Here is a 16,851-nt window from a genome sequence, read left to right on the forward strand (position 1 = left end):
AAAGTTTTGCGATAAGCGAATCGAACGTTAGACTTGGAGCGAATGTTTGTAAAATCAAATATAGAGCAAAAATAAAGATGGGTGAATTTCGACCTTTAAACGGGTTAACAAAAAAGTTGGGATTTGAAGTGAATATTACAAAGGTATTCACGAAATGAGTGATTTTAAAGACGTTCGCTTTCCTTGAGCGACTGAGCTATTTTTTAAGCGACACAAAGCGACGGACGTCGTTCTGCAATCAAATCTGTTTAAGTCGATTGTTGAACGACGAATAAAAAAGATGAAAAATTAATACTAGAAGTTTAATTTCGGCTGTCTAAACCCTCCTGTTGCTATCAGGCACACAAAGTTTATACAAATAAAAATGTCACCGATAAATATTTGGACTCAGAACTTCTAGAATTAGAAAAAGAAAGACTCCAAATTTGAGGTTGAAAAAGAGGATTATGGTGAGATGCCCTTCAATTTATTAAAATATTGTTGCCATTTATGACAGAATTTATAAATTTCGAAAAACTTGAGATAAGAACTTACAATCAAAATATTATATTCGCAAAAATTACTCGTAATACAAATATAGAAAAAATAAGGGGTACCCTTCTGGAGCAATACAAAAATATTTTGTTTATATTGAAAGAATCCAAATTAAAAACAAACATTTTAACGAAAATTTAAAAAAAAATCTATCGGTTTGTTTTTGAGAAAGTTAGTCCAGTCATTTAAGCTTAAATTAGGTAAGAATTCGAGATACCCAGCTGTAAGTCTGTAAATACTTGTATATTGACACCCTTAAAATTGTCTCAAAACCTACGTATGGTAGGCTGTTAGGAACTATTAAATTTAAAGGTCAAAGGTCACAAAAATCGATTTTTATTATCAATATTGTAAAGTATAAAATTCTCTACAAATTTTGTCCAAAAAAAATTGTATACGGTGAACCGATTTCGAGATAGAGGGCGGAGAGCGTCTCAGCATCACTTTAGATCAACCGGTGCCTCCGGTCGAAAACGCGTCATAAATAGTTGATGAACTATCGATAAATCAATGCAACTTATTCATCCAATGATTTTTTTTCCTTTTTAACAAACGCAGAGGTTGTGTCACACCCACTTAATGCGTGCAGAAATAAAATATGTTTTTTGCAATGAGGATAATTATCAAAACTTTAAGTCGAGTATATCTCCATTTTTACATTACCTTTCCCAACTTTTTTAAAGAAAATTTCTTGTTCGTAGGACAATGTACGCCCAAGTTAGGAAAAAAATGATAAAATCATCAACTATAGATGGCGCGTTTTCGACCGGATGCACCGGTTGACCTGAAATGGTGATGTGACCACGCGCTCTCCACTCCTATCTCGAAAACGGTTCACGGTATACAACATTTTTTTAAACTAAATTTGTAGGGAATGTTGTATTCTAATAAATACCATTTGTAGGTTTTGAGGCAACTTTTAGGATGTCAATATACAAGTATTAGACTAACAGCTGGGTATTTCGAATTCCGAGGTGAACTTACTGTAATGACTGGAGTAAGTTGGAATCTTCGTTTACAAAAAAATACAAAAATATCTAATGCGAATCGGCTCAAAACTTTTGTTTTCAAATTTAAAGTTAATCGACCTAATGCTTTATGCTGTAAAAGAGGTAAGGGACAGACAGACAGTTGAACGGAGTCTGGAAACCCACTTTTTTCTACTCTCATACCATCTTAATGTCATGTTTGCCAAATTTGCCACATAGATCCTATGTCACAAGTATATAAATGTATGCATCAATTTCAGTGTCAAATCAAGTTACCTCTTTTAAAAAAATTTCTTAAGTGAAGTACAAAACGATCTTGCTAAGAGCATGCACCTGAAACTAGCATAAACGTTAATGTCAGTGTAGTGAAATAATCAAAGTGAAAGAAGACCAAATTTCAAAAATGACCTTATTTCACGGCACCATAAATGTGTAACAATCGTCAGTATTTACAATTTTGGGAACAATGTTCCCATAATAATAAGAATCAGACAAATTGAAGTTTAAAATTATCAGACGTGCGTCGTTTCTTAAAATATTTTGCAATTGTTGAAAAAGTTTTCAATATCCTTCAAGTAAATGCAGTTTCATTAAAGATATATTTTCACCAGACGATTAATTGTTTTAATCCTTTTTAAAACTAAATTGCCATAATGAACTTCAAAAAAATTATTTTAAATATTAATGACAGCAAACATTAAGGTCTACTTTCAAAAACATCAATCAAATCCCAAACCTCAAGATGTTGACATATGACTCAATTTAGAAATAGTGTTAATAAATGTTAAATAATAAAAAATCAAATTTAGAAACGATGTACATATGTAGATTTTAAAATTAACTCGTGTTTTGAAGTTTAAAAAATAGAAAAACAATAGCAAAAAGTTTTGGAAGACAAGCCTTTTTAAACACTTTTTCTAATAAAGTTTTAAATCGGACGGGTAATAATATTTTGGAATAATAATTCTCAAATATAAAACTTATGAAAATACTGTATCTACCATAACTACAGTTTCTAGGTTAGGTTAAGACGACTTAAAGAGAATTTAAATACAGAAAATAGAACATATACAATCTTTATGACACATGACCGATGTTACTAAAACCATTTCAACATCTGAAACTTTATAGAAATGGACTCCTACTATGAATTTACGAGCGGTCTGTTTACAATATTTAATGTTATGCTCATAAGAACATGTTGACATTTAAGGTTTGTGTCTACATGTTTCTAGTGTGGTTTCTTTTATGTACCAAATAAATACTAAACATGAATATTTCCATATTTTCAAGTAAAACAAATACTGGCGTCTAAGGTTTTTTTTTTAAATCATAAAAATAAAACACGTGCAAGATTTGAAAAAAAAATAATAAAAAATATTACTTATTATGCCAAATGTTCATAAATACGAGTAAATATTTATTTCTCTCATTTTCATTTAATTGTCCTTAGCTAGATCAACATTTTCGCTAAGCTATAAATCATTTTATTTAATGTTTACAAAGTAAAGGTCCATTAATTGCGTATTACTTTGTTGTTTTACAAAATTTTACGACTTTGTCGACTGTTTACAAGATTCTAATCAAACAACTAATAATTATACTATTTTCCACATATGTACGCCTGTTTTTCTGCTTGCGCCCGCCGCCGCGCCGCTGCATTCTTTGAATTTTATTACTCTTTTCAAAACAATTCAGAAACAGAAAAAAAAGACCGTGCGTTAATTTTTGAATGTCCACATACAAAATATTCGCGTCATATGTATGTCCAACATATAATTCGAATATTTGTTCCCCTCCAATCTTCATCGAATGATAGTTTAAATCTATAGACTTACAATTGACGCAGAGGTATAGTTACATAAATTCATCAAGCTACAAATATAGCTATGTACATAGGTACCTATAAAGAGATATAAAATATTAAAAGTTCAAACAGAAAATATTGTGCCAAAAATAGTGGCAATTGGTGCGGTACAAAGCGTTGCGCAATTTAAAAGCGTTCTCGCGCCCATCACCCGTCCAGTCCAATCCATCAATTTTATCTTTCAACTATTTTCAGGTTTGCAGTAAAGTATTCGGAAATGCATCTGCCTTGGCCAAGCACAAATTAACGCATAGCGATGAGAGAAAGTATGTCTGTGTAATGTGTTCAAAAGCGTTCAAAAGACAGGACCATTTGTGAGTACACACATTTTCGAATATAGTCGATGTGCCCCTGCCACGTGCACAACATGACGATGACGACGAATGCCAAATTTACATTTTCAATTTGTCTTCTTTTTTAAAATTATAGAAATGGTCATATGATGACTCATAGAAATAAGAAACCATACGAATGCAAGGCTGAAGGTTGTGGCAAATCTTACTGTGACGCAAGATCGTTGAGACGACACACCGAGAATCACCATAGTGGACTAGCAGCGGCTGCAACAACCCCCCAAAATCAATCATCATCCCTTTCGCCATCAACAGGACCGCCGACAGGGCTTAGTTTGTCACCAGCAACTGCCAGTGGTAAAGTTACAACAACTCTCCCTCCCAATCGAAACTTAAGTAAAATTTAATGGGTGTTTTTTTAAACTTGATTTTCAAGGAGACGCAAGTTCACCTCACGGAGCAAACTGTATTCAGTACACAACTATGGGAGGTGGCGACGATGGTAGTGGCAGCAATAGCAATAGCTCAATTAAACAATCCTCATCGGCCGTGAATGTGTCGGTTGTGTCATCTTCGACACAAGCCAGCTCCGCTTCACAGTGCTATTCAGTGACGTCTTCACCTGCTTCTTCGCCATCGTCGAATGCTTCAATAAAATCGGTTGTTTCGGGCGATGGCCTCACCAGGCAGCAGCTAGATCTCATTAGCCAAATTATGCAGCAAACCAAGCAGGGCAACACCCAATTGACTGTCGGATCAACAACTGCAAATTTGAAAATAACTAACCAACCACCGTCACCCCATCAGAGCCAGGCCCAAAGTACTCAGCATCAGTTGCAGAGACCAAGGACATGGAATATGCAGGTGGGTTTTCTTTTGTTTTTACACCCTCAAAAATATTTATTCATTTTTTATTTGTAAACAAATTGAAATTCCTTTTTGTAGTGTTTCTATTTACTTAATTTGTCGAAACATTAAAAAGCTCCGTAAAGCTGGAAACACCACAATCGAATTTCGAAATTCTAATGGTTGGGTGATGTAGGGTTCTTTTTGTGCTAATTTAGTGCTCTAATCCCGACTTGGTTCAAAAATCCCTTCCCTCTCAAAATTGTGCTTGACGTCAATCTGGAAACACCACACCTTTAGGTTCATAATTTCAAAAAACTTATTATTAGGGGATTTAGCGTTGTTTTTGGACTCCTAAGTTATCGAAACTCCAAATCAGTATCTCTACCGCTTACCCCCAAAATTGAGTGGAAAAGTTCAAATTTTTTGAGACTTTCTAAACCAACCAAAATTAAAAAAAAAACTAATGATGGGGTAATTAAGTGCTATTTTTGGGCTTCTTAGTTCGCGAGACTCCAAATTGTTTTTTAAGCATATATCCCCATATTTTTAGGGGGGAGGGTTTTTTGAACCAAACCGGGACTAGAAATCCGGGATAAGAGCACTCAACTAGCTAAAATGAGCCCTAAATTACCCCATCATTAGATTTTTAAAATTTTGTTTGGTTTAAAAAGTCTCAAAAAATTAAAACTTTCGAAGTGATTAAATGGGTAGGGGCTTGAGATATCAAATGGGGTTTCACTTACTTAGGAACCCAAAAGGAGCCCTAAATCCCCTCATCATCAGTGGTTTTTTCAGCTTGTCGTCAAGCTGGAAACATCACAAGTTTCAATGGGGAAAGGATTTTCGAACCAATTAGAGATCAGAACACTAAATTACCCCAAAAAGAGCCCTAAATCACCCCATCATCATTATAGAATTTCGAAATCTGATTATGGTGTTTCAAGTTTTACGGACCTACATTAAAAAGCCTTAGATGGGCCCTGGATCACCTAACATATGATAAATCATCTTGTCACTGACTGATCTGATGCAATTGTGAAATCCGATAAGCTTTAAGTCTTAAGATTTCCAAAAAAAAAAGGCAGGCTTAACTGACTTTATTTTAGAGAGAATACAGTCTTTTAAAATATATAAATTGAGTTTCTGTCAATTCTTCAAGGAATACATTTCTTTATTAATTTATGTTTTCAAACAACAAAAGTGCTCACTTATTTTAAAACGGTTCATTAAATTCAATCCTTTGGAATCATAACGTTGATTAAGTTGATTAGAATAATATATTTCAGACCCAATTGCAGCAGACACAATCAAAAGTATCGGTAGTAGAGAATTCCACATCGCCAATGACATCCATCTCCATTAATGAGCTACTCAACGGAAGTGGTCCCCATCAGCAACAGCAACAGCAGCAACAACAACAACAGCAACAACACCAACAACAAAATCTATCAAGCGCTGCCGCAATAAATCAACAAATTTTAAATATTGTAAAAATAGAACAAAAACCTGTAGAGTGCAATCTATGTCATAGAAAATTTAAGAACGTTCCAGCCCTCAACGGACACATGCGTCTGCATGGCGGTTACTTTAAGAAAGAATCAGAAACGAAGAAATGCGATCGAAAAGACGGACTTGGTGGACCACCCCTTCAAACCGCAAGTATTGGGGTGCGAGCTTTGATTGAAGAGAAAATTATCAGTAAACGATGTAAGGATTTGAAGGTACGTTTAGTCATTTCTTTTGATTTTCCTTGATGTTTATTGGTTTTTTTTTTTATTTGCAGGGTGCCTTTGTAGTTCCTGCCCCACCAAATACGGCTGCAATTAGACGAACAGCAAGTGACCTAGAAAACTTTTTAACCCCCAAGTCACCTATAGTACATCAAACCGGAAGCTCTCCATCCGAACGAAACAACAGCTTACCAGACATTGGTAATGCTGTGCTTCCATCGGGTCTGCAAATTCAAAAGCAAACAATACCAGTGCTTCAGAAACAATCAAACGTCAGTGTCGGAACGGCAACTGTATCAACAAACACTTCCAAAGCTACGTCCACCATGGATCACAAGGACGCAACCTTGATTGAGCTCCTCAAGCGTGGCACTAAAGTGGCAGTGAGAAAAACATCGAATTCTGATTCCAGCCAGATATTCACCACTAGTAGTGGTACACTAATGCTGCCCTCTGAACTGTCACTTTCCACCAATTCGGGCACATCCAACCCACCACTAGCAATAACACTTCCCAATGGAGAAACAACCCCCGTCTCACTCACCATATCCCAGGCCTCCAACGGATCGGGTGACGTCTATACGCTTACCTATTCCACAGATTCAGCAGCGTCCTTTTTTGAGGACAGTGATGTCTATAGCGTATCAGAGACCGACATGCTTCTACAAACGGTCGATTCGATACAGTTGCTCAACGAAACAGAAGAACCGGATCACCTAGATGAAATAAGCTCCCTTGGTGATTTCCACAATGACACCAGTAGCTCTTCCACCAACCTTGTGGTGAATCGAAATAGCAAGGAAATGCAAACGGTGTTCAGTTCCCCATTGCAAGACGCATTGCCCGACTTTCAAACTCTTCATTCCAAGGATTTTGTCCTGTACAACAATGGCACATGTAAGGCTATAAATAGCGGTGGCAACCACACCACTGCAGCTAAGTCACTGGCCACTGTGATTAAACAGTCAATATCTCCACTTCCCTCACCGCTGGCATATCCTACCCCACCAGCAAGCCATGAGACGGTCGCACAAGCTTCGCCATTCCTGGATGATTCCCACCACTTTTCGGATGCAGCGAACTCCTTCTTCCAGGAGAAGTCCACATCTGACTTCATTGATGATGCCGGGGGAACCTTCTTCAAAGACTGTTCCAGCGAGGCACTCACCGAAAGTCAGAAAATCCTCAAGCTCAAAAGCGTTCTCGAGGATAGTGGACAGTTTTTTAAGTCTGGCGATGACAATTCGAACGATGTATTCGACACCTCGGTGGTAAAGGTGGAAGACCTGCTAAATGAGTCCAGCGATGGGGCAAACTGTGATCTCAAAGACTTTGCCGAGCAAAATCTGTCCTTTTTGGAAGATGCTCAAGGATTCCTCGATGATTCCCGCAATGCCACGTCTCCGCTGTCGGAATCCTTTTTCACAAGTGGCATTGGCACTGCCGAAGAAGTCAAAGAAGTCCTGCGTGATGTTCTCCCCGACGAATCCTTGAACTGTGATCCACAAAATTCAACCGATATCGACCTGTACTACTTACCAGGTCTGGGTCTTCAATCTCAGATGATGCCAAACTCCGAGGATCCATTGTTATCATCTTCACCCAGAGATTTTGGTCACAGATTGACCGTTCAACCACATCATCAGCAAACGCAGATGATTCGCATGGAACCGCAGACATCAACGATGCAGGCACAATTGCTTCCCAAAAAGCCAGACCCGGATCCAAGTTTCCCCTTATTGATGGCCACAAGTACGTCCAGAGATGGAAGCACCGAGTTCCATTTCACCATCCAGCAACAGGCAACTAAGCAAGACAACGAAACACAAATCAAACCAGATACTATGTCGACAGGCCAGATGTGTGTGGACAATCAGCTGGCAGCACCACAACTGCCACCCCCACCGTTCAAAGACACTTCCGCTCCCATAAAAACGCCACAGTTTTTCGGAGCCAATGAGATGCCTGCACAACAAAGTCACCAGCAACCGCAAAATATTCTAGCGGCAGCTGCAACCGCTTCTCCCTTGACTAGTTCAATCTTGAAGAGGAGGTTGCGTCAAGGATCCATTTGCGGCGACAGTAACTCCCACTCAAGTAGTATCCCTCGTAAATATGAGCTTTACAAGTCGAAACTACGAAAACCATCAACCACTCACTACACTCCCCAACCAATCCTAAACCCCGGCAGAAAGGGAACCGGTTTGTATTCCAATCTACCCAAACCACCCACCTTTGCCCAGGATGCCTTGCATTTGGACGATGAATTCGAGGAGGCTGCCAGTCTCATGGCTTTCCTCGATGAATCCAAAGTCAACATTGGTACAGCATATCAAGCAACTATTCCGGCTCTAGAAACAACTCATCATCAGCTGCATGGTGCTAGACAACAATCATCGAATGTTACAGATCATGAGGAAATGATGTGGGATCCAAGTGTTGCCACGGATGAGAAGATTCTAACGAGATACATTGAGCTGAGCAAATCTTCAGCCATTCCACTTGGTTATCATTCGGAAGAAGTTGCCTTAAAGGCATTGCTTCAGGTCCATGGTGATACACCGATAGCTGTGTTGAATCTCTTAAAGTCGCAATCGAATCCTTTCCAATTGAAGTGGTCGTCGCTAGAAGTTGAAATGTTCCTTAGAGGTCTGGAGAAATATGGAAAGGACTTCTATAGCATCTCAAGAGAGGTAAGATTGTGTTTCTTTGGAAGGTTTTTATGTTCAGAATTTGTCTTTAAACTTATTTGCTATTGGAAACGGTTATCAATTATTTTGTATTAAAGTTTTTTGATAAGACTGAAACCAAGATAAAGTTGCAAGACTTATATCAAATGATTGCAATGAGGGTTGAAGAATGATCTTAAATGTTTCCTTTTTAAGAGTTTTGTAAAATATTGACATTTTCAAACAAAAATTTTAAGAAATCTCATGATTGTTTCAGATTATCACCAAGTCCACAAGTGAATGCATACAACTGTATTACTTCTGGAAAAAGCTCTGTGTGGACTACAAGATGACTCATCTAAAGGTCGAAACGGACGATGCATCACAGTCGCAATACTCCTCACAAGTTGCAGAGCATCGCCCTCATGTTTGCGAGATGCCAGATTGCTCAGCTGTAAGTTATTCTTAATCACTCTTAATTCTTCTAAACTTTAAGTAATCATGACCTCGAAATTTTCAGAGTTTTACATCAAAAGCTGCTTTACACGGGCACACTCGAATCCATTGCATTGGCCGCAACATGAATCAACTCAATAACAACAACAATTCAATGATTCTGGCCAACAATGGCCAATTGCAGCCCCATTCAAATCTTAAAGATGACTTCCCCTGCAAGGTGTGCGGCAAGTAAGACCTCCCCATAAGTCCTTACAGACAAACAGACAACTAAACAATTAAAAAAAAAAAAACAAAAATTAAAGATTATAAAACAATGATATACAAACGCACGCCTTTATACCTGTTCTGAAAACATAAATTGAACCTTACAAAATTATTATACAAAACTCTACTTAAACTCTTCTCTTATTTATAAATTGGACATCAGTTTTGTTCTTATAGTCAATGTTGTTAATGTTATCAATTATATTATATTGTTTTCTTTTTATATTGTTGTTACTGTTACATGTCCATAATTACACAAAAAAAGCATCACAAATTACCGTTAGAGCGTTTGTTGTAAGCGCAAGCGTTAAAAATCAAGATAAAAGTGCCATAAAAATGTTGTACGTGTAACAAAATATCTACCAACTACATATTCAAATTTTCGTTTCATCTGTAATATCGTATATGTTCTTTTGGATTATATGTAAGTTATTTTTAATTTTTTCTTATTATTTGTTTATTTTAATATTCATTTTTAAGGCTTACTTTTATTCATTATAATTTAATTTTTTTCTTAAAATAGCTTTAATAGTCGCTTATAAAATTAAGGCAAACTAACAAAGATAGTGTTATTGAAAGTTTTTCAGAGTAAAATCATTTTAATAAATCAAGGCCTAAGATCCAAATGTCTAAACTTCTTAAGTTTTGTGAAGCACAAATAAAAAAATACTTTTTTATGGGATTAAGACGCCTTAACATCATTTGGCCTTGTCGAGGTTTTGAACAAAACTTGAATTTAAAAATTTTATAGTTTTGGTGTTAATATGTACTGTTGATTTCGAATCCGAACTTTGATTTTAATTATCTGCTTAATATATTTCAAAAACTTGATATGCTAGAAATGTTAAAAGGATGGATTAGGTATAAGAAGGCAAAAGATACTGAAAGTAATTACCCGTTTTGCCTTTTTCAGTTGCTAAACGGTTTTAGAAGAAATGGTTCAGCGTTTCTTTAAGATTAATTTGAAATAAGCGAAATTTAACAGCTGATTAAGATTTTTCGAACATTGTATGAAATACGTTAAATATTTCAACTAAATAAATGTTATAGATATGGGAAACCATCACGAATTGAGATAGCATCAAAAAGGGTTGTATATGATTCAGTTTTTAGATATTAAAAGTAATATCTCAAAAAACCTTATGTAATAAAGTAATTTTGAACTCGGATTTGAATTAAAGCTATCAAAATTGATTGAAAAAATGCTGCCAGGAATAAAAGCTTGTCGACCAGTGTTTTTTTGAACAATTCTATGAGTGCAAATGGTTTCAAATTGAAACTTTACTTTTTAAACGACATCATTTACCAATTACCAAAAACAGGCTAATAAAAGAATGTAATATTCTGTGAAAACAATTTTTAAAGAATACAATCATTTTTTCTGTCTCCAATCATTTCACTGCAACAAATTGATTGATGTTATTTGAAACTTTCTGCATTTATCTTAATGGTTCCATACCTTTATAATAAAAATTAGGCTTTTCTTACGGATCCTCAAAAAAGGTGAATCTTCCTCACCCTCTAATTACCGACCGATTGTACTTACGTCCCTTAATTCCATGGTCAGGGAAACGCTAAATTATCAGATCAAGAAATGTCTTGAATATAGAAAGCTTTTTAATGACTGTCAGTACAGGTATCGCAGCAATATGTCCACTGTTCATCTCATGGTTCATCTCGAACAGTGGAGCAAATCTTTACATCGCTTTGGAGAAAGTAAGATTGACTTGATAGTTCAAAAGAATATCATAGGGTTTGGCATTAGGCTCTCTTATTGATTAACATGAATCCATCCTTCATAAGATTAGTCATTACCTTTCGGATCATTCAATAAAAGTACTATTGGATGGATTCAAGTCTGAAAAGCACAAATGCTGGTGTGCCCCATGGCTCTGTTCTATCTCCATCATTCTTTCTCATTTGCATTAGTGATCTCCTGTTTCGCTGACGATAGTACTTTAAGCCTTTCATATTCGTTTTTAGACTCACATACCTCTTCTTCGGATGTAGAAATGCAACGACAAATAATATGATAAGCTCAATAAGTTAGAAATATACGCAATGCCGCCAGAAATTCCTGAAGGTGTTTGCGTTTCCTTCCCTTCTTATCTGGATGTTATCTACAAGACTTATATTCATCCAAAGCTTGAGTATAACTCCCATCTCTGGGCTGTTGCTTCTGCAGCTTAAAGGATATCATCAAAAGTTCATTTACTTTACTTGAACATCGTCGTATGGTTTCTTCTATGACCTTTTCTTACAATTATTTCAACGGTTTATGGTTAGATTAGGTTAAAGTGGCTCTCCAAGATGGAAACGGACACACTTAGGCCAGTTTAACGGCCCGTTGTCATACCACACTAATCTTGAGGCTTTCTCCTAAGCTCAATGGAATCAGTTTGAGTGCCTAACAAAACGTAAGAGGCTGATTTTGCTGATATGATTTAGACCGTTTAGATCATTAAAAAAGAATTCTCCTAGGTAATGAAGGTAATATGAAGAATTGTTTCCTCCTCTTCCATACAGCTTCTGTAAAAGTAATTTGAAAATACGCCTAGTCGCGTGCGTGCTTTCCTATTAGACAGTGTCCGGTTATGACACCTATTATCAAGCTTATATACGATCTGCTTAGAGATAGATGTGATTGCAGATGTGTCCACGTTGTTAAAGGCACCTTCGATGTACAGGAAAGCAACCATAGTGATGGAGGGAATATTCGGCGGTGAGTATTAAGGTGTGTAACTCTGTTTCCACCGATTTACCTTTACAGTAGCCACGTTGAGATGAAGACAGAAGTCTTGTATCAATACTTGCCCTTAGATTAAAATTAGTCAATCTTTTCAATCTTATAGACTTTTAGGTAGTAGATCTTTAGGATTGACTTGCGAGCATTTACTTGCTTTGGGTATAAAAACAACTTTAACTTCTCTCTATGCCGAGGGAATATGGACCAAGTAGAGACAGCTGGTATAAATTGCCCCAAGGATTGGTGCAATTATGTCAGAAGTAACTTGGCTAGTATTATTCTATCTGGTCCTGCAGATTCAAATGTTTTGAAGCTGTTGAGACCCATTGTAGCTAATTTCTTGTGATCTGACCTTGTGGATAAGTTTTATTGTAACTTGAACGTATATGATTGTTTCAAGTTTCGGTAAGAGAACTACCAGGAAAGTGAGTGTCCAGTAGTAAGTTCAGCGATTCATTACTTGAATTTGTCTGCATTTATCAAGGAATTTGGCATCTCTCGATTGGTTGAAGAAATTTTCCGTAACCTAGAGGCTTCAGAAGTTTCTTGTATCGTGTCACTGAAGGATCGCCAAGAAGTTCGCTTAGATTTCCTTAGTGCCTTCTTGTAAATTTAAAATAATTATTTGTAAGAATACCAGTGAGAGGCTAGTTGCGGCTTTGGCTCGGTTGAAGAGTTTCCTGCATTCCCTTCTGAGCGAGTCAAGCTCTGAGGCCTACCGTTGTGGTTTCCCTTTTTCTTCTTATGAGTATAAGTGGGAAAGCAATTTTTAGCGAAAAACTTTGTTGTCAACTTCGTTAGCGTTTTAGGAAGGAGTATATTGTCCAGGTTTTAGTAAAGTCTAGTCAGTTTCCCGATAATTTTGAAAAGCCAATGGAGTAGGGTTTTCATCCACATTGATATTGAACTGGATATATCTAAGTTCTATCTCCATCATTCTTTCTCGTTTGTATTTTTGATCTCCTGCCTGCACCTTCTAATCCAATACATTATTTCGCTGACGATAGTACACTTAGCTTTTCATATTTGCTGTCAGACTCACATCCCTCTTCTTCGGATGTGGAAATGCAACGATTAAATATGATAAGCTCATTAAATTACATGAACGATCACATACGCAATGTCGACAAAAATTCCTCAAGATGTTTGACTGTTATCTACACGACTTATATGCGTCCAAATCTTGAATATAACTCCCATTTCTGGGCTGGTGCTCCTGCAACTTGTTGAAGACTCTTGGATAGTATTGACCATAAGAGCATTTAAATTGAAAATGTATAAAAAGGCGAATTTAAAGAACTTTTTATAACTTCCTAATCACAACGTCTTCAATTTTTGTATTTCATTAAAAGCTATTAATTCTTTAACGGTCCTTGTATTCCTTTGTGGTCATTGATGTAATTATATTCTTTAAAATCTTTAAAATCTTTGCAATTTTTTTTTCCAACACCCAAATTAATGCTTTATTTAAATTTATTAAAATTTGCATTCGCAGAAGATTGCTTTCTTTAACAAACTAAAACCCAAAAAAAAATATATTATAAGAAATTTATACTATTTTTTATCAAATTCCAAAATATTAAAAATCCGTCCAAATTTCATAAGGATTATTTTCACTAGAAGACAGACAGTTCAACAGAATTTCGTCGTAATACTCCAATGTTAATTTTCTGTTACTGCAATTTTCAAGAATTTAAAATCTCTTCATCTTTTCCTAATGTTTACAATGTGTCTTTGGTATATTAAACGCACACAGTCTCTTAACACAGTTTTTTCACCATTAATGGCCTCAGTTTTATTTTAAAGGACTTTCTAAAAATAAGTTTAAATTTGATTAAAATAGTTGAAATTTTCCCAAAAATTTTCAAAATTTCGCAGTCAAAGTTAACACTTTCGACTTCGCTGGAAGAATCTATTAGAAGTGACATTCATTTGGCTAGTATCGTATTCGTTTATGGCATTCGTTTTTTTGCCAATGAAATTAACGTTCATTGTAAAAAAAAAATACGCTAATGTACAACAAAAAAGCCCACAAATGCTTTGTCGGGAAATTATTGATACTCAAACCGAGTTCTGAGCTCTGAATAGCAGTGATCTCTTAAACAGAGTTCTGTTGCTAGCATCCTCTCCTGTTTCTTAATGCACTTTGTGAATTTAACATTACTTTTAACTTCTCACTTTGCATAAGCTTTCATTTGTTTTCGTTCGATGTTGTCCAAGTCTGATCTGAAAGCCAAGTGATGTTTCTTCCTTGCACATTTCCGTATCAGGTATGAAATCTATTTTTACAGCAACCCAAAGGTTTTCAATATACAGATGTTTGTTCTTGTTTCTTGAAAAAGATGGTCATTTAGATATCCACGAATGGGGTGGGGCCATTAAAGCCTTCCGTGTTAAGCTATTGTTCTCATCCTATCTCCGAACCACATCTGTACATAACCTAATGGTATACTCAAGTAGCACACTGGTGCATATTTTGGTGTATGTTCAATAATTTTGGTGCAAAACTGAGAAAATTGAAAAAACATTTAATATTTTGGTGTATTTTTCAAAATGTGCCGGTAATCAAAATACACCATTGACTTTTCGGTGCAAAATTTTACCATTTTTTTAAAATTTGGTGTACAAAATAAACTGATTCTTAGATGTTTTTATAATACACCATTAATGGTGCATAAAGTTATTCGATTCTGAAACAAACCAAAGTTGTATATTTTGTACACTATATTTAGTAGATAAAATACACTATCTGAAATGGCAATTATATTTTGGTGGAAGATTTAAACCCCGTGGAAATTAAATACACTGAAATAAATGGTGTGAAAAATAAATATGAAAAATGAGTAGCTCAAAATTTAACAATTATTTGAAGTGTTATCCTGAAAGAATATCCTGCTGAGCATATTAAATGCAAACTTATTTGGTTACATCCATATTACCAATACCAAAATTCGGTATATTTTTTGCACAGCTGGTGCAAATTTTAAACGGTGACGCGGTATAATTTACACTGAATCTTAATTAAATGTTTAAATATTGCACCAAAAAGTGGTGTATTTTTTATATTTAAAATGTATATCACGAAAGTGTAAAATATACCCCAAATATTTTGGTGTATTTTGGAATTTTGTGCTACTTGAGTAGCGACCATTAAAATTGAGATCATGAGTCCCTCTTCTAATAAGAACAACCAGGAGACTGCTTCTGAAGTGATCAATTAAGTTGTAATTACTGTCTGTCGAAACGGAGCTCATTTTGTGGAAAGTACTGTGTTTTAACATGATGCCAACATTTTAAAGACTATGAGTTTATTTCATTTCAATGCGATAAAATTTCAAAAGTAGTCCCATCTTTGCATAGACAATGCATTAATTTCTTGAACCTTATCATTCCCAAATATTTTGAAAGTCGGTTTTATTAAGTTTAAAACCTTCTTTTTGGGATGGAACGAAAAGTTTTCACATTTATTCACCCATTTGCTATTAATTTGTTTAGTGCAATTATTTTTTTTTTTCAATTTCTCATCTACATAAATAGATTTGTTTTGATAAAATCTTAAATATACTGCATGTTGCAACTTTTGAATAATGCTTCCTTTTTGTCCAATGTAAAATTAAAAACCAAAAATGTTTAATATACATTTATAAAAAAAAACAACAAAAAATATTTTCAGAGTTTTCAACAAAGTCAAAAGCAGAAGTGCTCATATGAAATCGCATCGTCCTCAGGAAAATGACCCAAATACGAGTAGCATCCCACAGCAGCAACAGCAGCAACAACAACAACAGCAGCAGTCACAACCACAACAACAACAACAGCAACACCAGTCTCAACAACAAATTACAAATTCATTATAAAGCCAAATTAAAAACCAAATTAAAAGCAATTTGAATCAAATTACCTACAATACTCCAATTATTTGGAAAACCAGAGTCAAGTGTTTAAATGGATCGATTAAAATCAAATCAAATCTCCAAAATGTATAAAAAGCAAAACCAACACCATCATCATTATGCCAAGACACTTTCTAAGATATAAATAATAGTTTAACTTATATTTTAATGCAAATTAATATTTAAAGAAAACATAATAATATAAAATAAACATTAATTTATAAAATTGACAATCGAAAAAAATGTATTATTCAAAAAATTATTTAAAAACCGAAAAAAAAACAACAAAAACAATTAAGAAAACAACAAAATGTGCATTAAAAAATTTTCAAAACCACAAGCAAAATTTTGCAAGCATATAACGTCCTAATATTTTTTTACTTCTTTTCTATAAATATTTATGACATGTATATTTTGTTCTTGTTTTTGAATTTTCAAATATTTACTCTATTCGTTCTCTTTAATTAATAATTGTAATAATTTGTTTGTTAAGAAAATCAAAACTAAAAAATTTATAAAAACAAGCAAATAAAATGTTTTGTTTTTAAGTGAAAATAA

At 35.0% G+C, this 16,851-nt stretch overlaps 1 protein-coding gene across 6 annotated transcripts in view; it reads left to right on the forward strand.

Moving 5' to 3' along the window:
* Positions 1-16,246, forward strand: part of LOC129938832 (uncharacterized) — a 124,220-nt gene extending 107,974 nt beyond the window's left edge. For 4 of the 6 annotated variants that reach the window (XM_056046625.1, XM_056046624.1, XM_056046621.1 and 1 more), the window contains 9 exons: positions 3,586-3,704; positions 3,820-4,040; positions 4,120-4,547; positions 5,804-6,253; positions 6,316-8,955; positions 9,209-9,385; positions 9,452-9,607; positions 9,920-10,078; positions 16,074-16,246. In XM_056046625.1, the coding sequence (XP_055902600.1) occupies positions 3,586-3,704; positions 3,820-4,040; positions 4,120-4,547; positions 5,804-6,253; positions 6,316-8,955; positions 9,209-9,385; positions 9,452-9,607; positions 9,920-9,952 (4,224 nt within the window). In that variant the 3' untranslated portion in view covers positions 9,953-10,078; positions 16,074-16,246. Of the gene's footprint in view, positions 1-3,585; positions 3,705-3,819; positions 4,041-4,119; positions 4,548-5,803; positions 6,254-6,315; positions 8,956-9,208; positions 9,386-9,451; positions 9,619-9,919; positions 10,079-16,073 lie in introns of those variants that run through there. The other 2 variants (XM_056046623.1, XM_056046622.1) reach the window with 2 other exon arrangements.
* The last annotated feature ends 605 nt before the right edge of the window (positions 16,247-16,851 follow it).

The sequence above is a fragment of the Eupeodes corollae genome, chromosome 1 (genome assembly GCF_945859685.1).
Source record: "Eupeodes corollae chromosome 1, idEupCoro1.1, whole genome shotgun sequence".
NCBI classification, from domain to species: Eukaryota; Metazoa; Arthropoda; class Insecta; order Diptera; family Syrphidae; genus Eupeodes; species Eupeodes corollae.